Source organism: Glycine max, chromosome 12, assembly GCF_000004515.6.
Source record: "Glycine max cultivar Williams 82 chromosome 12, Glycine_max_v4.0, whole genome shotgun sequence".
Lineage (NCBI taxonomy): Eukaryota > Viridiplantae > Streptophyta > Magnoliopsida > Fabales > Fabaceae > Glycine > Glycine max.
The window spans coordinates 34,078,635-34,105,386 of NC_038248.2; the positions used below are offsets into that span (position 1 = coordinate 34,078,635).

The 26,752-nt window shown below is 31.8% G+C and overlaps 2 protein-coding genes across 3 annotated transcripts; both read left to right on the forward strand.

Annotated features, from left to right (window-relative positions):
- The first annotated feature begins 4,156 nt into the window (after positions 1–4,156).
- LOC102668113 (uncharacterized) lies at positions 4,157–4,807 on the forward strand. Its single transcript, XM_006593187.1, has 2 exons — positions 4,157–4,275; positions 4,408–4,807. Exons 1-2 carry the CDS (start codon positions 4,157–4,159, stop codon positions 4,805–4,807), a joined length of 519 nt encoding a protein of 172 aa, XP_006593250.1.
- A 9,380-nt stretch (positions 4,808–14,187) lies between these two features.
- On the forward strand, positions 14,188–26,312 carry LOC100811996 (E3 SUMO-protein ligase SIZ1). 2 transcript variants are annotated; one of them, XM_003540116.5, is made up of 18 exons: positions 14,188–14,398; positions 14,610–14,720; positions 15,181–15,261; positions 15,648–15,690; positions 18,263–18,335; positions 18,552–18,714; positions 18,812–18,942; positions 19,532–19,600; positions 20,033–20,120; positions 20,200–20,275; positions 20,499–20,572; positions 20,760–20,867; positions 23,627–23,788; positions 23,884–23,988; positions 24,076–24,156; positions 24,250–25,486; positions 25,704–25,839; positions 25,925–26,312. In XM_003540116.5, exons 2-17 carry the CDS (start codon positions 14,697–14,699, stop codon positions 25,835–25,837), a joined length of 2,649 nt encoding a protein of 882 aa, XP_003540164.1. In that variant the 5' UTR covers positions 14,188–14,398; positions 14,610–14,696; the 3' UTR covers positions 25,838–25,839; positions 25,925–26,312. The 2 variants fall into 2 exon arrangements, with proteins under 2 accessions (XP_003540164.1, XP_006592676.1); XM_006592613.3 differs by having other exon boundaries at positions 25,941–26,312.
- The last annotated feature ends 440 nt before the right edge of the window (positions 26,313–26,752 follow it).

Here is a 26,752-nt window from a genome sequence, read left to right on the forward strand (position 1 = left end):
CTAATGATTAAATTATGAGTAGTTTTTTAGCATATTTTATTTAATATCACTTGCATGGACTTTGGAGCACCAACATTTGTTTAACATGGAGTTATGTTTTTTTATCGATTTATTTTATTTAAGTTTACAAATATTTGACATGTAATACTCTTACTGCAAAACAAGCTTTTTTTTATTAACAGTCTATACATCCTTTTAATTAAATTTCACTGCGGACATATCTAGAAAACATTACAAGTGTATGTGTCTTGGGGTAGAAGGATGTTACAATTTCAACACTTGTTTTCATGCCATCAAATGTGTCATTCTGAAGTTGATTTGTGTTGACAAACTTGTCATAGTTCTTTCCTACTATGGTTTGTGAGAATAATTGTTTTTCTCCCCACATTGTGAAACTTTTTTTTCTTATCTTTGTACACGTTGTAGTCATTATTGGGTTTTTCTTCAATCTTTGACTTTAAATTTTTAAAGAAGACAACAAAGAATTCATGTTCGTGGGAGTCAACAAAGATGACTAGACAATTATCTTCAAATCATCCATTCCTTTTGCAAGTTCATTCACAGTTGACAATAACTTTGTTAGTTGTGTTTGTATATCGTTCTGTCACAATTGAATTTGTTATTTTAAATAATAAGGTTTTGTAATGATAATGTTGTTAATCAAATATACTTGGTGTTGTTTATGACCTTTAAATGTTTTTCGTGATTTACACAAACCACCATAGTCATCGTCAACATCCATTTTATGAATGTTTTCACAATTGTCGTTGTAATTTAATCAAATAAAATATTAAGTATCAAATCATTAAGAGCCTATTAGGATTAAAACTTAATTGTAATTGAATTATGAACCAAACAAAAGAATGATAAAAAAGTAAACAATGAATGAAAGATTAGGATGAACAATCATACTCGGTAAAAGCATAATTAAAAAAAATTACAATACAAATTCTATTTTATAAAATAAATAAATTATAGGTTGAAATATAGGTTAACAAAATAGTAGAGTGTCAAACAACGAAGTAAGAGTCACGTGGACGAACGGATTACTTTATGGTCCTATCTCTAAAGTTTGTGTTCAACAAGTCTAAAGTTTGAAGGAATTTGTAGCTTAAATAAAATGAATTGATAATTAAACAAATCCAGACTAATTTAATATGATATTATGTAATAAAAAATTATATTAAAAATTCATCATCTTCAAATTATTTTATCTCATTAGATAAGATATTATCTAATTAGTTTTGTATTCATCTAATCAAATGTAATAAAATATATTATCTAATCTTTTTTTAATTAATCAATTGTAATTAAATATTATATAATAAATTTTAAATTTATCTAATCAAATAAAATGCTGTAATTATGTCTAATAAATTGATTTAATAATTTTTTTAATCCAATATAAAACAAGTATATCTTTTGTCCAAGATTAGAATAGAATAAGTATATATAATAAAAATTAAAATATATTTTTTTATCTTTATGCTTATTTTCTTTATAGAAAAAAGTTAGAGAGAAAAATATTATGCATTTGATAGAAATTTTTTTAATTTTTTATCCTATTTTATAGTTCATAAAAATCATTTGAATATAATGGAGGTAATTATAACCCATGTATATTCATATTTAAAATTTGAATAAATTAATTATTATCATGAATGTGTATGTTTTAATCAAGCTAATTACAAATATTAATTTTTTTATTATAATAAAAGGAAACAAGTATGAGAAGCAATTCTTATGCAATTTATTCAAATGTATTTATTTAATAAAATTTAACACTATTACAATTAATTTAATTAATGATATTATTTCATATGTAATATTTTTGTGATAAAATATATTTAATAAATTATGGCTAAAATATGATTGAGTAGGAGTGGGTCTACAGACCGGACCGGTCCGGCCCGTTTAAGGTCCTACCTGTGAAGTTCATATTTTAGACAGACCAGATAAGTTCGGCTCGCAAAATAAATAGAATTTTTTCAAGGTCTATATCCATCCCACAAAAGCTCACCAATAAATGGACCGGACTACAAACCCAAATATTAATTTGAATATAATTTTTTTAAAAAAGTGAAAAATGTATAAATTAAATAAAAAAAATAAACTTCATTTTTTAAGTTAAAATCTATTATAATAAATTATACCAACATTTTAAACATAACAAAATAACAATATCAACTTAAATTAAAGATCAAAATTTTAACATAATCAATTAATAATACTTGCACATTGGACTTAAGAGGGTTGAATGGATAGTCCGTGAGTCCACCAAAAACTAAAGTTATTTTAATTTAGAAGGAAATTATATTTTTTGTTGCATATAATGGTCTCTAGCATGATTATCTTTTGAGAATGATATTTATGATATCTACTATAAAAAATTAGAATTAATTTAATTTATGATATTATCGATAAATTTATTTAAAATTATTTTTTAATAATAATTTTATATGAATTCAAACTAAAAATAAATATTAATAAATTTTTTATATGCATTCATATTAACTACCCACAGTAAAAAAATTGGCATCCATAATTGCCTTGAACGAGATTGTCTCATTTGAAAATATTTGTGATATCTTTTATGGTTAAAATTATTTTAATTCATGACATTATTAAAGCTTTGGTATATACTTGTGTGAAATACTTCCAAAAAGAGTCTTGTTTTGTCGTACATAACAATCTATAGTATGATTATTATCTTCTTCTCTCGATGATATTTGTAATCTCTACTATCAAAAATTAAAAAATATATTTAATAAATTAATTTTAAACACAGAAATTTATAATAAATATATTAATTATTTAGATGTGAATTTTTTTGTATAAATTTTAAACCTTTAATAAAATAGTAATCAATAAAATATTTATTTATGATTTTTAACTGAAAACAATTTTATATGATTTCAAAATTAAAATAAGTTAATTAGTTTTAATATAATTATATATAAATATATAATTAAATTAATATAATAATTTAAAAACTATATAGTATTGAGCATATTATTATATTCAATATTTCAAGAAAAAATATCCTAGCAATTGATAGTTGTCAACACTTAAGAAATACTAAAATTGTATTTACTAAGCATTAGATAATCTAGATGACGGATTCGATTGACTTACTATGAGTTTTTAGTTTTTAATTTCTTTTTTTTAAACCACTTAAGATTTGAACAATGATATTTTTAATAGCAATTTATGAAAGAATCTACCAAAAAGTCATCTCTAGTACTAAGTTCTACATAAACAATTATATTTATTAACATATATTAAAATAATAGTGATTGTGTTCACATTCATTTAGTTTAATGTTTAGTTATCTAATTAAGTACATATTAATTATATAAAATAAAATTTGATCTTGATTGGACAAAATACATAATAAAAAAAATTACATCATGTAAATAATATGTATTGTATTTTTAAAAACAAAAGAATTCATTAATGTGATTTAAAAGTATTTTACAGAAAATTTCTAAAGATTTTAAAAATTGTTGAATAATTTTTTTTAAAATTTTTTGAAATTGGATAATTGTATTAAATTATGAAAAAGAAGTAGAAAAATATGGTAAGTGACTAACAATGTCAAAATCAACTACTACTTTGGTCTATCATTTTAGTATTTATCCAAAGACCTGCACATAAAAAGAATGTATAACTATATCATCTCCATGAAAGTTACAACCTTTAAAAGATACCTAGGTGAAAGTGGGATATCATCTCCATGGATTTTGTGGTGGGGTTACCTATGACCCCCAAAGGTTTAGATTCCAATTGGGTCATTGTAGTCAGGTTGACGAAATCTGCTCACTTCATCCCAATTAACATCAGATATTCCTTAGAGAGTTTGACTAGCTTATACATCAATGAGATAGTTAGACTGCACGGTGTTCCTTCTAGCATAGTCTCTGATAGAAATTCCAGATTTACCTCTAGATTTTAGGAGAGTCTTCATAAAGCCTTGGGGACCAAACTTAAGTTGAGTTCTGCTTACCACCCATAAACTGATGGTTAGACCGAGCGCACCATCCAATCCTTAGAGGACCTCTTGAGAGCCTGTGTATTAGAGCAGAGGGGTGGTTGGGATAGTTTCTTACCCTTGATAGAATTTACATACAACAATAGTTTTCACTCCAGTATAAGTATGGCGCCTTACGACGCATTGTATTGTAGGAGATGTAGGACACCTCTATGTTGGGTAGATCCCAGTGAAAGCATTGCCTTAGGACCTGAGGTGGTTCAACAGACCACTGAAAAGGTCAAGTTGATCCAAGAAAGGATGAGAGCAACCCAAAGTAGGCATAAGAGCTACTATGATAAGAGAAAAAAGGATCTTGAATTTGTTATAGGTGATCATGTATTCCCGAGAGTCACTCTGTGAACTGGGGTTGGCAGGGTGTTAAAGTCTCGTAAGCTCAGACCTAGATTCATTGGTCCATGTGAAATCCTAAAACGTGTCGGCCCAGTTGCATATCAGGTGGCCTTGCCACCATCTCTCTCAAATCTCCATAGTGTCTTCCATGTCTCTCAGCTCAGAAAATATGTTCATGATCCGTCGCACGTGATCGAGTTGGACAACGTCCAAGTGAAAGCGAACTTGACATATGAAACACAACCACTGAGGATCGACGATCGTATGGTTAAGCAGCTAAGGGGGAAGGAGATTTCCTTGGTCAACGTAGTATGGGGAAGTGCTTCGGGCGAGGATGCTACCTGGGAACTAGAGGGTCAGATGCGTGATGCATATCCTACCTTATTCGATACCGGTAAGTTTTGGGGGCGAAACTTCTTTTAAGGGGGATGGAATTGTAAGAACCGTGCCTTTTAAGTTCCTATAAATAAATAAATAAATAAATAAATAAAATCAGTTAGGTTATAATTTCCCCACTATATAAAACTACTTTTAACCCACAATAGCTTTTACAAAACATCTTTTGTTCCTTTCTTCTTCTTCTGACGCACAAGAATCCTAACAGAGCAACTGGAGGAGGAGCTCTAGAGAGCACCAAAAATGACACAATTGCTAACGGAGAACATTTGAGCGATTACATCAAGGTAAGGGATGAGTTACTCACACTTGGGAATTAGAATAAACATGTATAGGGATCTCTAGAGGATCAATTTTGGGATATTTTCGGTTGTTTTTATAAAATTTTAATTCATGAACCCTTTCAAATTGAATATTTCATACGCTAAATTGAATGTAATATCTATTATCATGAAATTTTATGATCCTGTTCAACGTATACTGACATGATATTTTTTTTAGTGTATATCAGATTTTTTTAATTGTCAATTGTTATTACTTAATTTTTATTTCTATATTACCGCATATGATTTTCTTTGTTTTGTGCTTGTGATTTACGATTTTTTTATGTGTCAGTGAATTGTTATCATTGGAATAAAAAATTAGATCCAAATAATTATATTTCCATTTGTTTGTAATCAAATCATGCATGTTATATCACTTTGACTTAGATCCAAATAATTATAGATCCAAATAACTATTAGTTAAATTCTTATTAGTAATTAATCGAGACTTAGAGATACATATCAGTATTTTATCCTTAATGTTTTGATTTGGTTAGTGCGTATATACTACCTAGAATTCTTATTATTAATTAATTGACATTGAAGATGTTATAGTGTTATTTTGATATGATGTTGAAAATTATTTGAGTTGATGTGTATGTACTGGATTGTGGTTTACAAATATTACTACTAAATGATATGTGTAGGATGCATTAGATATGATAAATTATCTTATTGGTGTTATGAAATTGTGATTGGGATTGTGTGTAAATGATAATCATTTGGTACGTAATGGATTGTGAATTATATTATTGTTGAGATGTTGTATGTATTGAGTTGTGAGCTATGAATTATGTAATCACACAACTGTAAGACCCTTTAAGGACAATGAGCTAATGCATGATGAGTTGTGATGGGATCCATCGTCGGAACCCGACGGGTTTAATCACTTGAGGCGCGATGAGTTAAAATAATTTTTGAAAAATAATTGAGATTTTGAAAACAACTGAGTAGTTGTGTGCATTGCATAATTCATAGGTAGAGTCTGTGTGTTTAAATGATTATGGGTTGGACTTGAATTAGGAGGGAGAGGCCATGACAGACTCTTCAGAGTGTAGGCCTTGGGGGTCACCCGGTTTGAGTGCTCCTTTAAGCCTGTGCCGATCCCACAAGGTTGGAGCATTCTCGCAAAATAGTATGACTTTCACTGGTCTCCCTATGATTTTACTTAGTGAGAGTGACTTGACATACCCGTTGTGTGGTGTGTCTTGTCATATACTCCTAAGTGCCTGACGAGGTTTTTCACTATAAAATGGTACCACATTGCGTGTAGGCTTGAGTCTAGAGTATTTGTTGCATAACACATGTGTTTGACTTTCATTGAGTTAACAATTGTAGTTTGATATTATTATTCTGGAGTGTGTGAACTTGAATGGATGTGAATAATATGTGTGATTTTGTGAAGTGATGTTATTTATATAAATTCAGCTTTAAGTATTATATGTTTTACATGCTCTAATATTTTACTATATATGAATGTGATAACTCATTCCTGGTGTGTGTTTATGTTTGGATTGATGGTCATTTTGTTCAGGTGAGTCATCACATGATGAGTTCCATGCTAGAGATGGAGAGACTTAGTCCGTGATAGGGATATATTATGATAAGTGTGACATTGGGGCATTGGATTGTACTTCGCATGTTATAATTTCCGTGAATGATATGATTGCGTTATATTTTCTATTTTAGTTTTTTTTTTTATTCAGAATAGGCTGCCTTGTTTTAAGTCGGGATAACTTTTTTTTTATTCAAACAATTTCTACTATGTTTTCACTAATTCAATGTGAACTCTTTATTTTTTTGGAATTAATTTAAAGTCAATGTGTTTACAAAAAATTTTGCATGATTTTATTTCCTTTTATTCGTTATTTGTGAGGGTAGAGGGTGTCACAGGAACAAAATCAGGACATGTAAGTTTTTGGTGACCACGTTATTTACATTTAGAACATTTATTATTTTTCTTGTAATTTTTCTTCCGTGGAGCACCTTTTGTATTTACCTTTACCAAATTTGGATCACACTAATTGTTTTCAAGAACACATTCACTAATATGCTATCTCCCTGCTTTTTTAATTTATCAATCAGATTCAGAATTTCATCTCTAACAAAATTAAAAACCTCATGCTTCCTGGTAGCAATGTGACAAAATTTATTATAAAAAGCAACTAAGGCCCCAAACCGAGTTGTAATCATCATGTCATTGTTCATGTTCTCAAGCTTATAGCCTGAAATAGCTGAGCTTTTAACATCCTTCAACCACCTATTGCAAATCAAGCTCACAGGAAATGAATCCACATGTTGAAGCCGCATAACACATATTATATGGCAACGTGGAATGCCTTTAGATTCATACAACATACAATCTCATGCAAATTTAGATTCCTCTAAGTCATATACAACTTCATGCTGCTTATGACGCTGATCAAATTTCTCTATCTTAAATTTAACCTTGTCCACAATTTCACATCTGTTAGTCACATTCAATGCACCGACATTTTCAATATGTGAACTCACCATTTTAAAAATATATCTGATAAAAATCTTTGAGGCATGTTGTTTGATCTTCTTGAGACAAATAGTTAATATAGGTTCTGTATAAAATGATCTCAAATATGAACTTAACTAATTATACTTGCAATCTCTAAGAATGTGCTCAAACTTAGACAACAAGCCCTCAATTGTACTCGTCCTCATAATATACCTTTTTAGACAAGATTTAACGCTTTTAGACAAAGAAGTATTCATCATACCGATAAAAAAATTATCACGAAGATAAGTTGTTGCCCACATAAACCTCTTCTCATATGTTTGGAAAACCCAATTATTTCCTCCAAGCTGGTGTTTCACAATCATGTGTTCCCAAAATGTTTCAAATTTTTTTAGTGTAACATTAGCATACATTGCTTTTTCAAAATCCATTCAAAATGTGAAACCTTCCCATTCTAACAAGTATTCTTGCATAGGTGCCAAGCACACAGTCCATAACCATCTAGCACAACTGATTTTGGATGCTTGTTGCACATTACTTTCAAATTTTTTTGTAAGACCCACTTATATGTATCAATAGTTTCATTTGATACAAGAGCACAACCAAATATCACAGTTTGTGAAATGATGATTTTTACTTAAGAAGACTACTAATGACCTATTGTACTTGTTCTTCTTGTAATTACTGTTAGATCTCCAAAACATTGAAAATTAGACCTCCTGTATTATAAACCCAAAATATGTAACTTAGTTTACTGTTGCCTACAACCAAGTAAGTATCTTAGAAAAAACATAAGATCGTTATTTGTTGTTCCATCTACATAATTTAATGCAACTAGTGCATCCCCATCTTTTATTTGAGAATGCTTATGCCGCTTAATATGATTATACAAATCTTTCTTGTTAAAGCCAAGATTTACATGTGCATACAAGCAATCCACCTAAGCCTTGTTCGCATCGGTCAATCCAAGATGTGAACAAATAAATGACACAAAATGCGAATGACAAACATCATACTTATGGGTCTCCATAAATGACACAACTATCCATTTGTGCTCTTTTTTCTATCATCCCTGATCAAGTGCTTTTTGTCCCTCAATCCCTCTTTGTTGCATAGCCTTTGCTAATTTCAAAACCATGAACTTTTGCATAGAAATTATAACACTCATAAGCATCTCGTTCATAAAAAAAGTCAATCACTCTATGTGTTCAACTGTTAAATCAATAAGAGTTTTGTATTCATCTTTTGTCACATCTTCATCTAAAGCATCTTAATTAGATTCACTTTTGCTTCCATCCTTACTCTCTATGTCACTAAAACTAGGGTCATTGTCATCTTCTAAATTAACAAATGAATCCTTGTCAAAGTTATCCATCTGCATTTCAAATAGAAAAAAATAAATAGATTTCATGTATAAAATAAATAATAAACATTTGCTATAGGGTTATGAAGAAATAGACTACAAAGGAGTTAGAATAAAATGAGTTATATTTATGAAATAATCTAACATTTTATTTGGTGTAAAACTTTCTTATTTCAATATTTTTTTCATCTTGAATAAGTCGAATCTAAACCTTTAAGCATATAATTTTTAATTTCTGAAAAAAGCACTAAAAAAGATCAAGCAAATGAGCTATTATTAAAATATTGCAGCATCAATGAGAGACAAATTATTCAAAGTATCATTCTATACGCACCTATATCGAACAAATTTTGATAATGCAACAGTTGCAGCTTCTCTTTGATATTTTTGGGATCGACCTAATGAATTTTTAAAAAATAGACAAATATTTTGTACCTATGTTTCCAACAAGACAAGAAAGTTTGTCAACATTTTCACAAGAACACAATTATTTCTTGCCAACATTCTTAGGAGCAATAATGTTGGCACTTCACAGAGCACAAAGCTTTTTACTAAATAGCTCTTAAGGAAAGCAATTGATCCTTGATGGTACACATTTCTATCTTATTAAGCAAAAACGATAAAGCAAAAGGTCAAAATAACATTCAATTCATTATTTGTATAGCAAAAAAGTATGGAGGTGACTAAGTGGAGCTAAAAAATAAACAGCATGTAAATAAAGAAAGAGACGAGACATCCTTAAATGGAAAAAGAGAAGAAAAAATGAATTACAAATTAACATCAAACTAACATACCACTTTATTCATGATAATGGTGTTTTAAAATTAGCTATAGTAATCATTGTATTTCCGACATACCAAAATAATCTATCCAAACTCAATGTAAGCAAAGGCTTATTTTGAAAAATTATTGTTTGTCCTATTTGTTGGTTTCAAGACTCACAAGATTTGGTTATTAGTTATGCACAGTTGATTGGTTGTGGTTTTGCTTTATTATGAAGTTGAATGATAAATTACTTATTATGCATGTTGTATTAAATTCCATTTTATTGAAGATTAATGTCCTAAGAAAACGAGGTATATCAGGATAAAATGAATGAGCATCTTGAGAATCTAAAAGAAATTCTATTCAGTAGGATGTGAATGTTACATAAGTGAAGTCTCTAATGTAGAATAGGGTATATGTGTGTGTGTGTGTTAGCATCTCACATCAACTATAGATATGACCAAAGTAGAGCTTATAAAAGTTTGGGAAATCCTCACTTGCCTCATGAGCTAGATTGTAGGGTTTAGTTAGGCATAACCCAAACTCAAGGATAAAGAACACCCAAAGCTTCAAACTGAAGTTGTACTTGCACTTCACTTTAGCCATTACAACTGAAAATACATAGTAACTAACTAGAAGTCTAGGACTGACATCTAGCAGAGTTGCTATAGTAACAAACTATCTAATTAGAACTGACCTTTATCATAATAGCTACAGTAACAATTGACAGTAAGGTGTAAGTATCTGAAGCCAACTAAAATTCCTAACAGAGGTAAACTAGTATCATTATATAAGAGGAAAAAAAGTACTAGGGGTAACTGCAACCCTTACACATCCAAACAAGAGTGAGCATAACAATCAAGGATATATAAGTCCTTTTATCTAAGTAACAACTATACACCTCTTATCTAAGATTTAAAAGTATGTATCTTTCTTTGTACTACCATTAGTGATAGTGATATGTATTGTTATAAACACATTGAATAGTGGATATAGATAAAGCTCATCATTAAGAGGATTTTATAAAGAAAATTATGCATTTGATGATTTATATCCTTATTTTTAAATAGAGTGTGTATGTTTTCTTCTAATGAAATTAAAGTTCATTAGATATATATTTATTGTATTGGATAATCATAAATGCATGGTTGAATTGGATAATGTTAAGATAAGAGACATAGTAGGTTCATGGTTTCACCACTTCTACCTAACTGGTTGGCCTAGTTTGGCTTTTAAAACATTTTTTAAATATATTACATATTAATTTTGATTACCTCTATGCGAAAATCCTTTATTGGAGGTTAAATAACCGATTACAGAGTCCAATGAATTATGAAATGAATTCAACTCAAGGAAGAATGTTCAAATGATTTATACTCATGAAACTACATTTGTGGCCTATAACCAAAGGCTAGTGCAATGTGAATTAATTACACTCTTACCAAGTAAGGTTTTTGGATTATCTTATTTTACTAAGATACCACTATCTCTAGCCTATTCTTAAATTTTAGGCTCTTCTAAGAAGAAGAAAAATCAATAAAACAAGAATCCTAAATGCATGATTGGAATTTAAGGTTGAACTAGATACCTATTGCCAATTCAGATTGGAAAATCCCACTGAACTCTTCATTCTGGGAACTATTCCTAATTCATGAATATTGCCTATATATGTTTTTTATCTGGCCTACTCTTTTGTAAGTATGTGAAAATCTAGAATAAGGTAGTTAGGAGACATGTCATGAACTATATGATAATGACAAAATTGTTCACATAACATGACAAAATGAAGACATATATGATAATGGAGTGTACTTAAATGTGAACAATTTAAGAGTATTGTACCCATTAGCGCAGACATGTACCAACATAATTACACCAATCATGTGAAGTTGTATCAAATGATAGCTTCTAACAAAAAATATCGAATGATAAAGGTACCCCCCCTAGGCAAAGAAATAAAAACTAGTTACCCATTATATGTCTAGCCCGAGATCAACATTAGGGATTAAGGATTTGAAATAGACGAACAAAAAAAAAATTAAAAATACCTTGTTAGGAATTCGATTCAAGAATGACGAGAAGTTGTAGGATTGAATTTGAGAATGACGAAGATTCTTATTTCTTCTATCTTTCAAAAAAACTTGAGACTTTTGTTTGACAAGGACTCTTCTGCTTGATAACGACCAGTGACCAGGTAGGAGACATGGCGTAGGAAGCAGCGCAAAGAAAATGCTCTTTTGCTTGACGATGGTGGAGTGAGTGTTCTTCCGATCGATGGGGTGGGAAAGAATGATACACAATGAAGGGAAGACTAGGTTTAGAATTAGGGAGAATAAGAATTATCTAGGGATAAAAATGTATTTTAATAAAAAAAATTTAAAAATAAAATAAAATAATAAATTTGCAAAAAGATCCTTAGAATTTAATTGAAAAAACTAAAAATTAAACTAATTTATTTGACGTGATAGTGTACACCACATGGCATTACATGATTAATTAGTATATATGTTATATTAGTGTGACTTATTTTCGAGTCACCAAGTAGTAATGACAAAAAAATATCTTTTATATATTTTAATAACATATTTAACAATTTCTTATTCAAAATTGAAAAGGAGTTAAATCTTGTGAGGGGAGTACGAACATTTTAAAACAACAATCATATTGTATCCTATTTTTTTTCATATATATAATTCTATAAATATATTTTGCAAATATTTTTAATTTTTATTTATGTTTTATAACAAAATATATTTTAAACAATTATACCAATATAAATAGAAATATCACAATAACTAAATATTATAATATTTTATTTTATTTATAAATCATTTATAAGAATTTTTAAGTATTAATTTATGCATTACACTAGACTCATATCATGTCTTATAATTTTAAAAATTCATCATATTTTTGTGTTCATGTCATATCTTTATTTTGTATCATATTAATGCTTTTAAGAATCTTGTTTTAAATGGATTTATCTTATTGTTAAATATAAAATTTAAATTTAACATTTTTTTATATAACCTTTTTTTCTTCTATTTCTCTCTTTCCTATTTCTTTTAAACCAAACATTTTTATTTTGATTATAGTTTCATTCACTTTATTTCTCTTTTACCCATTTCTTACTTATTTCTTCCCATTTTATCAAATAAAGCCTCACGAATAGAAAAAGGTAAAAAAATAGAGCCTAAAGGTGAAAGTATCTAAGGTCAATCTAATGTAGAGAAGAAAATTGACCTTTAGGCGAATGTTAACGAACATACTTGATTTAAGAAAAAGCAAAAATTATTATCACAATAATATAGCACTTTCATTTTTTAGGAATAATGTTTTAGAGATTCACATACACAAGTTACCGCAACCCAAGTCTATATGTATATAAGAGTATTTGTTGGAACATGTCAGTCTTTGGAATAAATCACAATATATTGATAGATTTTTCATTGACTATTGGTTAGAAATATCCATAATTCACCTAAAAGATGATTTTTTTTTCAAATTATTTTTTCCCATTCCAATCCTTTTGAAAGGGGGCAGAAGTATTTTTCATATTTATGTCTCTCAAATATAAAAAAAAAAACGATTATAGTCCTTATAAAATTTAATACATTTTTAGTTATTATATTTACCAAAAGTGACATAATTTTAGTCCCTTTATAGAAATGAAAAACATGTTTTTTTTATTATTAAAACACAAGGAGTAAAAATGTATTATATTTATAAAGGAATTAAAATCGAATTTTGAGATACAACAGATAATAACATATTTTATCTTTGATTTTTTAACATCATGTTTTGTCTTTAAAAAATAAATACACATGTTTATTTGAAGGAAAAATAATACATATGGTTTTGTGTTTCACTTATTTTCTATTGTTATGTCATTGTTTGAATAAGTAATTATAGTCACTTTTATTTTGGTATACTTTATTGTTAGGAACCACAATAAATGTAACCTAAGTAAGATAACATGTTTTTTGGTTCCCACAAATATTTTCCTTCAAAGACAATAGACATTATTAAACCCTAAATGTGAGAACAATGATTTGAATATTTATTAGTCATTTGTTGGAGGATAATACTTGTTTCCATATCTATATATATATTTTAAAAATTGTACCTAAATTCATATATATATATATAGGTATTGGCATTAAAACGTGTTTGAAAAGACATTCTATTATCTTATAAGCTAATTTGAGAAACTCAACCCAAAAATACTTGTTCCCATATTAATGTGAAAATTTATTGTAATTTTTATAATTACATTTCTAAAATTTCATAAAAAATATTGAAAAACATTTTTATTTTTTAATAATAGTAATTCACAATCTAGGTAACAAATACAAAGTATGGAGACACCCAATAAATAAAATATAAAAAAAAAATTGAAATTACCATTTTGGGTACAATTACTCTTAATTTTTTTTAAATGTGGGTAATTAAAGGAGTTCAATGTCACCATGGTGAAACCCTTAATAAATTGTGGCAAAGAAGAGGAACTTGCAGAAACAAGGAAACGATTTGTGTCCATTGAACTTAGACGCGAGCGTACTGAAACCTAGCCCGGACGTGTTCCCGTTAAGAAAATCGGATTGAATATCGGCGACAGGTCCGAAGCTTAAAGTGTAGGTTTCGTTTTTGCTCAAACAGAAACGCACACCAACACGCAAGTAAGCTCCCAAAACCCTAATCGTCACTGACTTTTCCTTTTTTTGCTTGTTTTGTGCCACGATTTCGATTTGTTTCCATGATTAGCATTTTAATTTGTGCTTAATTTTCCCTCCTCGCCCATAGTTATGAGTTTTACTCCTAATTTTTTCAATTCATCATCTAAATTGTACCAGTTGCTTTTGTTTTGCTTGTTTTACTTAATTTGAGTAGATTGATCGCTGCTGGAGGTGGCATGCGCTAGCTTCCGGGGCCTTGCTTGCGGATTTCTCTTCGTTTTTGCTGAAGATTCTGTGCAAAATGGATTGGGTAGCCAGTTGCAAGGTATATTCATGTTTTTTAAATTTTTTTTTGGTTTAGTGGTGCCTTACTCATTGGATTGCTTGTTTACATTTTCCTTTTTTTTTTTTTGTAATTTGTGTTAGTTTGGTTTGTCGTTAAATTGTTAATGCAGAATACAGTTTTGATTTTCGTTGTAATTGGCAGTATAAAGTTTAGAATGGTGACTAGGAGGGGGCAAGGAAATTTATTACTGTAAAATTTCTAAATTTGATTTACATGCATAGGTATTATAAATTTCTCTGGCAAGCTTAGTTTGTGCTTTATTCATTGACTGGACTTGACAGTTTTTGTTTAGTTTGGTTTATTTATCATGATCATTGTTAACCAGGGGTCCAGTGGTGCCGGGAGAGGTTTTACTCATTTTTTGTCTGAGTTTATGCTGTGTAATATTAACCATGGGCTATGCTGTTCTACTTTACTTATCTAGTGACTTTTCTTATAGGAAAAATTGCAATATTTCCGTTTAAAAGAGCTCAAAGATGTGCTCACTCATTTGGGACTTTCAAAACAGGGAAAGAAGCAGGTGAGGAGAGAAAACAATTGCTGACTATTTATCTTCAATTTTATGATTTTTCTTTGGAACCTTAATGCAACTGTAATTGGCATCATTGAATGGTGTTCGTTGGCTGATTACTTGTTATTTTTTATATGATTCCCACTAGATTACATGCAATTTGAATTGCTGTATTTAGGTTGCATGGCTTAGACCTATATGTCTCCTAGTAATCAAGAATATGAGACTGAAATGCTTGGAAAAGATGGATATTATGAGTGGCATATACTTTCAACTTTCATGATTGTTGTAACTTGTGCAATAATAATTATTTTTTAATGCTTAACTCCATTCTATCTTTTTTGAGTTTTAGGACAATATAATAATATGAATAATGAATGCTTCATTTTCTGTAGGATCTTGTTGATAGGATTTTAGCTATTCTCTCAGAGGACCAAGGTAAGATTGTACTTTCTTTCTCCATGACATACACACAAGGTGGTTGAATTGGGATACAAACCATGTATCGAAATGTCTATTTTCCGAATCGTGAATCGAATCATATTGTGAATTGTAAGATTCACGATCATTAAAAAAACAGAGAATATATATGTATGTATGTATGTATGTATGTATATATTTAAGACATATATTAACACTCTAGGAGCATTTTAACATAAAGAAATATATGAGAAATGAAAACATACATACATATTTGATGTCAAATAACTAATAAAGGGCAATTAAACAATAGAAAAAGAAAACCTGCAGCTCGCCAAATGTGCAGCCACATGAGCAGCCAAACAGGGCAACCAACAGCCGAAAACGTGTAGAAAAAAGGGAGACCAGGCAACCAGCAGCTCAATAAAATAAAGAATGGGAACCACCTCTCCATCGCCATCATGTGTTTAGAAGACCAAGGAACAAAGAGAAATGTTTGGGGGGAATAGAGGAAAGAAGAACGTGAATGAAGAGTGAGCTGCTGAGAAGGATGGAACTTAGGGTATGGGTCATTGAGGGTTCAATTGGGAGGGAAACAATCGGCTCATTCCCGCTCCCTTTGTCTTTTTTGTTTTTGTTTTTAGGGTTTTCCCGAATTGGGCGGCGCATGACCTGATCCATTTTGGAGCGAGACCAGCTTGGCCAATCACGTGTGAAGAATCGTGCAATTCATCTGCAAATCGCGATCCAACCATGTTTCATGTCCGATACAGAAATTCAAGTTGCGTATCAGGAACGAAAACGAGACACCATTCGATTCGTATCGATAGCGTCTGGAATTGCATCGTAATGTGAATCTGATACTAACAACCATGCAAACAGACACAGAGACTCAACCTTTAGTTGTAATTCCACCGTATTTTGTTATGTTTCTGTTTGGGTTGTGACAAAGCTTAATATATTTGAATAATACTGTTATTAACCAAACTCTTGAACATACAGATGCCTCAAATGTTGTATTTGTCTGTCAATATATCATTGCAGCTGTTAATTGTTGTATATGTTTTAATGTATTACTTTTCTTCAACTCAAGTTAGATGGAAATCCTTGGAAAATGCAGTGATTTTTTATTTCACTTTATAATAAACTTTCCTTATTAATCTGATGTGGTTGGGCTGTTTCTTTTCACTCGGGTTAGTGTTTGTACGGAAAATTTCCTTTTATGGCTTGTCATACAATGCGTGTTTAGAGCACATTTTTAAAATTCCGATCAGTCATCAACTCAGTTGAACTTCTAGCTCACAGGGTTACACTGGTCAACCATAGTTGTCAACAGTGCCAAATAGTGGCTCTATTGTGGAATTGCTTTGGGGAGTGGCTGGAGAATGCCACAGAAGTTGAATAGCAGGGCAGTTTGAAGTAGCAGTTGTCATGGCTGCGATATCTACTAAATTGAAAATTGTCGCTGGAGTGGGCACTATTGGTGTGGGTTGCAAAAAAACTATTTTAGCCCTGAAACAATGCCATTTAGGTCTGTTTTAGGGGGATGGACACAGTCAGCAAGAGGTAGAAATAGGAAGGGGCAGAACTGGAGTTCTGCAAACTGGCCATAATTTTTTACCTAATAGGCCAGACCCAAATTGGTTTTAATTACAGGATTCACGAAGAAAGATGGGTTGTTGTCAAGCTCAATTCAGAAGCTGATCCTCCACTATCTCAACCAGCAATGTGCTGGGATTTTATTCAATTGCTCATCAGTGGACCACATTGATTAGGCTCACATACCAAGTGGTTATCTAGCCACTGAAGGGGGTTACTTAAGGATGGTCTATATATAATCTGTTCCTAGTTTCCAGAATTTCAACTCGAGGATGGTTGACTTTTATTGGAGTGACATTATTAGGATAGAAGGGAAGAAAAAGTTAGTTAGGGACGTTAAAAGAAGTTAGTTAGAGGGTACCAATGGGATAATTAGGGGGAATAAGGAGAGAAGGCATTCAGAGAGATATTTTGGTAAGAAAAGGGGGAACTCTTGTAAGGGTGAAACCTTGGAGGAGGACTAATTCTCCTATTTTAGCTGTTTAATGAAACTGTTCAGTTTCATTTTTAATTTGTATCAATTTCTCATTTCTAATTTCTCTATTTGTCTCTATCTTTTGTCTTGCTTTACATTGTCTCTGCCTTGCACATTGATGCACACAAGGCAACAAGCTAGCCACTGGCAAGGGTTGGGTGATGGCTCACCCCCTTACTGAGTGTAAGGGGTGGTTGGTTTAGAAAACTTACCAGTCCTCTGGGCGTGCTGCAAACCAGCCAAGTCAAATAAGTTTTTTCTGGTTTAATTACATTTTTTGGATCTGATTCGAGGCTTGAACTGGCTGGTCTAAACCAAGTTTTAAAGCACTGGTTTGAACTTTGGAGTGGTGGCAACTTCTATTAAGGCATAGTTCATTAAATATGAATTTTGGATTTTTTTTATTAATTATGCATATAATTTATTTTTGTGATTTTAATGTGTGAAGTTGCCTTTCTAAAGTTCCTCCGCCTTTTTTCCTTTAAACTAAGCTCACAGCTTGTGACTTTTTCCCAGTTTCCAAATTGTGGACCAAGAAGAATGCTGTTGGAAAACAACAAGTGGCCAAATTAGTGGATGAGACGTATAGGTAAGTGTCACAGACAACACTTGGTGATATTTTCTTTATCTAGCTTTGGTAAGCTTCGGATGAATGTAAAGGATGAAAATTTGTAAATCAGTTCGTAGTTCACGCATGATTTGATTTGTGTGTGTTTGCTTTAAGTTGATTATACTGGTATATGCTATAATCTCCTTGGTTTATTTTTTTTTCTTTCATGACTTCTTCTGTTTTCTTTTTGCCCAGAAAGTTGCAGGTATCTGGGGCCATTGATCTATCATCAAAGGGACAGGGTGCCTCAGATAGCAGTAATGGGAAAATTAAAGGTGAAATTGACAATTCCTTTCAATCAGATACGAAGATTCGCTGTCTCTGTGGAAATGTATTAGATACAGAGCCATTGGTCAAGGTGTAATATTAAATTTATATACCTTCTATCCTCATGATATTTTGTGACAACTTATGTTTGTTAATAAAGACATTTTGTTTTTCTTGTCTAATTGCAGTGTGAAGATACAAAATGCCATGTGTCGCAGCACATCAACTGTGTTATTATTCCAGAGAAACCTATGGATGGAATCCCACCCGTTCCTGATAAATTCTACTGTGAAATATGTCGACTCGATCGGGCAGACCCGTATGTTGTGTTCCCTTCATATTTTAGTAGATGGGGTGGAATAATTGTTCAGAACTTTTTTCTTCCACATTCAGTGCTGAATATTTTTTATCCTTACTTCAAGTCCCATTTTTTTTGTTTGTGTTCTCAAGGGCTTGTGTAGTTGTGTTGGTCAAAATTATTTGTTTTTCCCCCAATTTGTTATCTATGATATTCTGTATTGGTGGAATTAACTGAACTTATGAAATGATAACATGTTGCATTGTGGTAACCTCATTGTTGATGTTTTCTTGTCGTGGCATGTTGATAGTTGTAGAGGCAGTCAATTTATGTATTTTATTTTTCTCTGATAACATTTTTATGTCTTCTAGTTACGAATAGAGATTCTAATTATCATCATGAGGCTTTTTATTTTTGTAGAACATTTTCATTTCGAGGGCATGATTATGATTCTCTGATGAATGCTATGTTTGTTGTCTTGGACGATTTCTTCCTCTTTTTATCTGTTATATTCTCTTGTAATTGAAAGAAACTTCTCATTCATTTATTATTTACGTTTTCTTAAACCTATCACTCAAATTTGTATATTTTGCTCTTCTTTATGTTACAGGTTTTATGTTTCAGCAACACACCTATTGTTTCCAGTGAAGTTGACCACAACCAATATTCCCACCGATGGGTAAGAGTACATTTGCGGTTTTGTTGAAGTTTAGACATAGTTTGACATTGTGTAACTGGGTTCATGATATCGATTTCCTTTCTTTTAATAAAAGTTCATATGCATTGTGCATAGTTTTTTGGTTTCTTTCTATATATGCTCTACATTGTGCTATTTGAAAGGGATACCAGTATTGTGCTATGTCTTATTTACATTGCGTGAAGTAAAATTGTTTGGGTGTTAAATTTTTTTTTGAGGTGAAAACTCTCTCAAGATATTAATCTTTTGGAACTAAATTTCTCCCTTCTTTATTCGAGTGTTATCTTTTCTTGTCTCATGTTTTTTTTATTCTCAAATCCATCACATATTTATCGTTTACTGTTGCTTTAACCCAACTTTTGATGTAACTTTCTGCTTGAATGATTTAACCATATTTCTGTTTGAATTGTTCAGAACCAATCCGGTACAGAGTGTGGAAAGAACGTTTCAACTCACAAGAGCAAACAAGGAGCTGGTATCAAAATCAGAATATGATGTTCAGGTTGGTTTGGTTTAGTGCTAGTAGTTTGATGCATAACTTTCTATCCAGGTATTAATGTATGCCAATTGTTTCATATTAGGTTTGGTGTATGCTTTTGAATGACAAGGTTTCATTCAGGATGCAATGGCCACAATTTGCAGATCTAAAGGTCAATGGTATGTTACAAGTTGTGATCTCCTCACTTTTTTTTTAGTTTCCTTTTGAGAATTTTGTTTCATGTTATGGGTCTTATTTTAGTTTGCACGTCCGCATATCATATTATTATGTGTAATTAGAAGTATCTATTTTGTAAGTAAAGCATCAAACATTTCTTCACAGAATTCATGAATTTTGTGGTTGAATTGAATTTCCCTCATTGATTTGACTATATTCATGAAGGTCTTCCTGTTCGTGCAATTAACAGACCTGGTTCACAGTTGCTTGGGGCTAATGGTCGTGATACTGGTCCAGTTGTGAGTTTATTGTCTTCTATTGATTATAGCAATTCAGAAATTTCTGTTATCGTATTTTCTTTGGTTTTTTTCTAATATAGATATTTATGCTTGAGTGCTAGTTTTAGTCCGATCTTTTCAGCTGTGTTAATTAAATTTCATTCATATTGGTTTTATTCAATTTCTTATTTTATTTCTCCTTTGTCAGATCACGCCATATACAAAGGACGGAATTAACAAGATTTCCTTAACAGGGTGTGATGCTCGCATATTCTGTTTAGGGGTCCGTATTGTTAAAAGACTCAGCATGCCAGAGGTAGATTACATTCTAAACTTGCTTAATTTCTAAGCATAGTATTCTGGATGACTTTTGGTTCCTTCAATCCAGGCTTATTGGAATAGTTAAGTTGATGTCAGTTCAAAGTTTCTGAAGCTGATCTCTTTTGGTTGATTTCTGAAAAAAAAAACTGAAATTTGGCAAAACTTGGAATGCTGATGTGATTCTCATTGTTTGTCAATTTTAACTAAGACATTATTGATTGAGGCATTCAACACTTCTATCAATTCTGTGATGGATTTGGGACAAATGTGAACTATAGTACAAGGTGTGGGTGGTGGATTGCCTTAACCAGTTCTATATGGAAGCATAGGAATCAGCTGGTTTTCCAAGGAAAACCTTTTGATCCTTGTAAAGTCATGGACCATGCTATCTTTCTAGCTTGGTCTTGGTTAAAGGCTAAGGATAAAGATTTTAGTACTAGTTTCAATCATTGGTCCTCTAATATATCCAGTTTCGTTGCTTAGTGGGGCTGGATCTGGTTGTTCTTTGACTGTTTTGCTGTTTTTTGGAGGGTAGCACCTTGGTGCTTTGTATTCTCTTTTTCTGGTACCACTGGTACTCGTTCTCTTATTAATAATATATATATTTTCAGCCTTCCAAAAAAAAAAAAAAGTATTGAGGCAACAGGGTTGTTTATATAGTGCTTATGGCTTGATATTGTAGCTCTTGCTGATCTTGGCATTTTGCATTCATTTTAATTGTGAAAAGCATCTGTCTTGTTATTGTTGCTGACATAAGAATTGTATTTATCATTGACTTCTTATGCTTTCTTAGTTCCATGCTTTAGAGTTATCAGCTTGTTGCCTTGATTTTTTTGTAATGTATATTATCCTTTCACATATGTAACCATGGTTATCAACTTGAGAGTTTATGTGGACTCGTGAGAGTTTCATAAACTCAACTCGTAAACTCATAAGAGTCTACTTCATATAAAAATAATAACAAAATACATATAAATAACATACTAATTAAACATTTCAACAATATAATACAACAAAATAGTAGATAATAAATTTCACAATACTTAAATAACCAAGTCTAATAATGCATCACTACCAGATAATAAGATAATAATTTGCAGGTGTTATAGTAGTGGTAGATCATTCCCATTGGAGTTTGATGTTATTAGAGAACAAAGGTTTAATGTCATTAAATGTGAGAATTTTTTGATTCGGGAACAACCCACTAAATGAAGATATGTAAAACACTAAATAGATAGAAAATAACCTAAAATGACTTGCATTTTGGTCTAATATTTTTAACTTGTTAACTCGTTGACTCGGTGGTAAACTCGAGAGTCTATCGAGTTTACTTAGAGTTTATAGAGTCTATCCAGAGTTTACTAAAATGAGAGTTTACACACTAGTTAACTCACAAAGGATAAGTGGACTTGTAAACTCGTAAGAGTTAGCAAGTTAACTTGAGAGTTTGATAATCATGTATGTAACAAAGGCATGGTTGGGTCTACTGAACTGCTAACCAACGTAAATATGAATCTTGTTGATTTGCTTTTTATATGTGAATTCTAGTTTTCTGCTTAGCATATAAGGTGAAGAAATATTGCTAACACTTGTTTTGGATTAACTTCTTATGGAGATTTGAACATCTTGATCTCCGTTTCTCTATTTTATTTGGCATGTGTGTTTTTATCATGCTTCCTTTTAGTCATACCAAATTTGTTTTTGATTTAGTTTTGGTGTTTCCAAACAAAGCAGAAATGTTATATTGTTAATATTTTATCCATCATTCATATATGTTTAAGTTAGTGATCTAAATTTTGTTTGCCCTTCTCAACCATTTAAATGTGAAGTTTTGTGCATGGATTCTAATGGGAATGAGACATCAATGTCTAATTAAAAATAATTCTTTTATGGAAAAAGAAATTGTAGTGGATAGAAGCAAAGGAAAGCACAAGGAGTGAGGATAAGGTATCATCTAGAACAGGTAGAAATACAAGGGAGAAAACAGAGGAAAGGGCATTAGTTTCTGTTTGGTTTAAGATGTGTTTTGTTTCCATTTTGGGTTTTGACTGTTTTCACAAAAAATTACAAAAAAGTCAGTTTTTTCAATATGCGTCATGTTTACAATGATTTGTTCAGGAAATGGCAAAAATAAAATGACATTTTTTTGTAATTATCACTGGAAATAGAAAATGGAAACAAAACACATTTTCCTCAACCAAAGTGAAACAGGTCCTTAAATGCAGCAACCAGCAAGGCTACCAAATCTCTGCATTAGAGATTTCCAAACGTTAACAGTTACTTAAAGTAGAGCATCAACAATTAGTTAGAGAAGTTGGAAGGACAGCTTTGGCTTAATTAGGAGTAGAAGGGAATGTCATTGAGGTTTTCAGCACTTGGTTAACTGAGCAGTGTCATAGCATAATTGTAAGGGGAAACCCTGGAAGATATCTCATTTTCTCCTTGTTTTTTTTTCCCAGTCAACCAATGAAATCACTCTTTTCTTTTCTCCATTTCCATTATGGCTTTCTAATACAGTTGGAGTCGGCAACACTATTGAAACAACCAGAGATGCATGTTGATATTTTAAAGTCCATATCTTGTCTCTTTAAAATATAAATTTAATTTATGAAGGTTGTGACATTTATATCTCTGTTTTGTTGAATTGTCTTTGACATGCATGTTGATTTTGTAAAGTCTATATCTTCATTTTATGTTATTACAGATGTTTATTGTCCAATAATGCTGTAAAATTAATGATTTGCTGTTACCTAGGTCCTAAGCATGATTCCAGAGGAGTCTGATGGTGAGCGTTTTGAAGATGCTCTTGCACGTGTCTGTTGTTGTGTTGGGGGTGGAAATGCAAATGATAATGCTGATAGTGATAGTGATTTGGAAGTTGTTTCAGATACTTTTAGCATCAATCTCCGTTGCCCAGTAAGGCTTTCATGTATTGGATTATTTTAGTACTCATGGAGTTTTATAAATCAGTTCCTGAGGTCATAAATTTTATACGCTTGTGAAATTTATAGATGAGTGGTTCAAGAATGAAGATTGCAGGAAGATTCAAACCTTGTGTTCACATTGGTTGTTTTGATCTTGAAGTTTTTGTGGAAATGAATGAACGGTCAAGGAAGGTATGATTCTAAAAAGTTTGAGCATGATTTGTCGTATACCTTGTTTATTTTAAAAAAAAAATGTTGAAGCATTAATTCTTTCTGCAGTGGCAGTGCCCCATATGCGTTAAAAATTATGCTTTGGAGAATATGATTATTGACCCTTACTTCAATCGCATCACTACTCTGGTAGTGTGTTTTCCCCTTTGATCTTTATTTCTCTCTTCAATCTCATACTCTGGTTTGTTGAAATCAGTAGTTATTTCTTATATGCTGGCACAGATGAAAAATTGTGGTGAAGAGATTGCAGAGGTTGAGGTGAAGCCTGATGGTTGTTGGCGTGTCAAGGCTAAGAATGAAAGTGAACGCCAGGAGTTGGGGACTCTTGCTCAATGGCACCATCCTGATGGATCCCTCATTGTTTCGACTGATGAAGTCAAGAGCATGGAAAATTTAAAGCTCAAACAGGAAGGTCTTTCAGATAGTCCTATTGCTGGCTTAAAACTTGGCATCAGGAAGAATAGTAATGGTGTTTGGGAAGTCAGCAAACCTGAGAACACAAACACCTCTTCTGGTAATAATAGATTGAATGAGGATTTTGAAAATCATGAACATGTTATTATTCCAATGAGCAGCAGTGACACTGGAAGTGGCCGGGATGAAGATGATCCTAGCATAAATCAGGGTGGTGGTGAGCATATTGGTTATTCTACTACCAATGGGATTGAAATGAATTCTGTGTTTAACAATAATATAGATTCAGCTTATGGATATACTGTTAATAACGCATCTGCTACGATGGGTGATGCAAAAATTATTATTCTTAGTGATTCAGAAGAAGACAGTGATGTATTGATTTCTCATACTCCTATATCTGGGTACAGAAATAATCAAACTAGTGATGCAGTTGATGTTTACTCCGTGCTACAGCCTGGAATTATTGATCCATATACAGAAGATCACAATCCTGGTGGAAATCCGACCTTGGGAGTTTTTAATAATCCCAGTGAAGATGATTTTGGGATGCCCCCCCTCTGGCCATTGCAATCTGGAACTCCGGCAGTCTCAGGATTCCAATTATTCAGTTCTGAAGTGGAGGATGTTTCAGATGCATTGATTGATTTGCATCATGGCAATATTAATTGTTCCTCATCATTGAATGGTTATATGTTGGCTCCTGATACTGCTTTGGGATCTAGCACTCTGGTACCAGATTCCTCAGCAGGTCGACCTGATGATGATTTAAATGGTGGCTTGGTTGACAATCCACTGGCATTTCCAAGAGAAGATCCATCCCTTCAGATTTTTCTCCCTCCAAAACCAGCAGAATCATCTATGCAGCATGAACTGAGAGATCATGCAGACATGTCAAAAGGTGTCTTCATTGAGGATTGGATCTCTCTTCGTCTTGGAGGCAGTACCAGTGGCAGTAATGGTGACATTTCCACTGCAAATGGATTGAATTCCAGACAGCAAATTACACCCAGAGAAAATGCTGGAGATTCTTTGACAGATGCCGGTTTGTTACTTTTTCTCAACCTAAAGCTTTCATAACTCCTTTTTTTTCCTGAGGAAGTTAATTGTCCACTCGAGCAAAACATTTTTAGCTGGGGAAATCATTTTGTACAATATGCTAGGTTGTTTTGACTATGTTCAAGTTCTAACCCTGTGATTCTTATATGCAATGTTGCATTTTTTCTCCTCGCTTTATTGACTCATCATTCCTACATATGCAGCTCCTTTGCTTCCTGGTATGAATGATGTTAGATCTGAAAAGGCAAGTAGGCAAAGATCAGATATCCCTTTCTCATTTCCCCGCCAAAAACGTTCAGTAAGGCCCCGCCCAAATCTTCCTTCAGATTCCGAGTAGAGGTATTAGACCTTGTGTCTCTATTAAGTATTAACTCTAGATGCCCTTCTTAACGCCACATTTTAGAAACTGAAGAAAGTTGAGCAGCATTTTTGGTTCTCAGGAAATGGAAGATGATGTGGTCTGAGGCACCTCTTGGTATTGTTTCCCCATTGATGGTGAGGGTGTTGGCAGCAAAGATTCCCAATTCTTTATGCTTGATATTCAAGTCATATGACATACTGAAAGGTCAGGTCAGGGGCATGCTATTATTCCCATTTTCAGCGAGGAACTGATGATACTGGTTATAGTGCTGTAAAGAAATATTATATCTGAAATTTTGTTTCTGCCGAGAGTAACTAACCTGTAAATGTTAAGCCATCAGATTTAATAGTAAAAGCTAAAATAGTTTAATCTTATTCATACCCAGGTAGACGCCCAATTTTGTAACATATGGTTGCCAATATTTGTAATATATTTAGGCATTAAGGTTGCCTCCTGGATTGTAATCCTGGTGAGTATAAATATTTTTACCGTCTTCCTGTGTATTTAGTATGCACAGCTGGAGTAAAATAGTTGAAATATGACCTTCAATATACCGAAAAAAATTTGTGCCCCTGGATAGATGCTGTTAGACAAATGTTAAAAGTAAATTGCAACTGTATGGGTAGATTATTTGCCTGTTTTGGAGCTGGGGAAGAAGCAGGAATTTTATGTTGTAAAGTCCCGGATTTATTTTAATTGATGTTCAAGTTTACTTAATTTTTCAAAATTTTAGATGTCTAAAGAGGGTGGTAACGTTATTTAGTCTTGATTATACCTTTTTCTATATTCATTTCTTTCGCCATTTCAACTGTGCCGTGATAATTATAGCTTCTAAAGTTGAAAATTAAAATGCCAAGTTATTTAGTCTAATTATACCTTACTTCTAAAGAG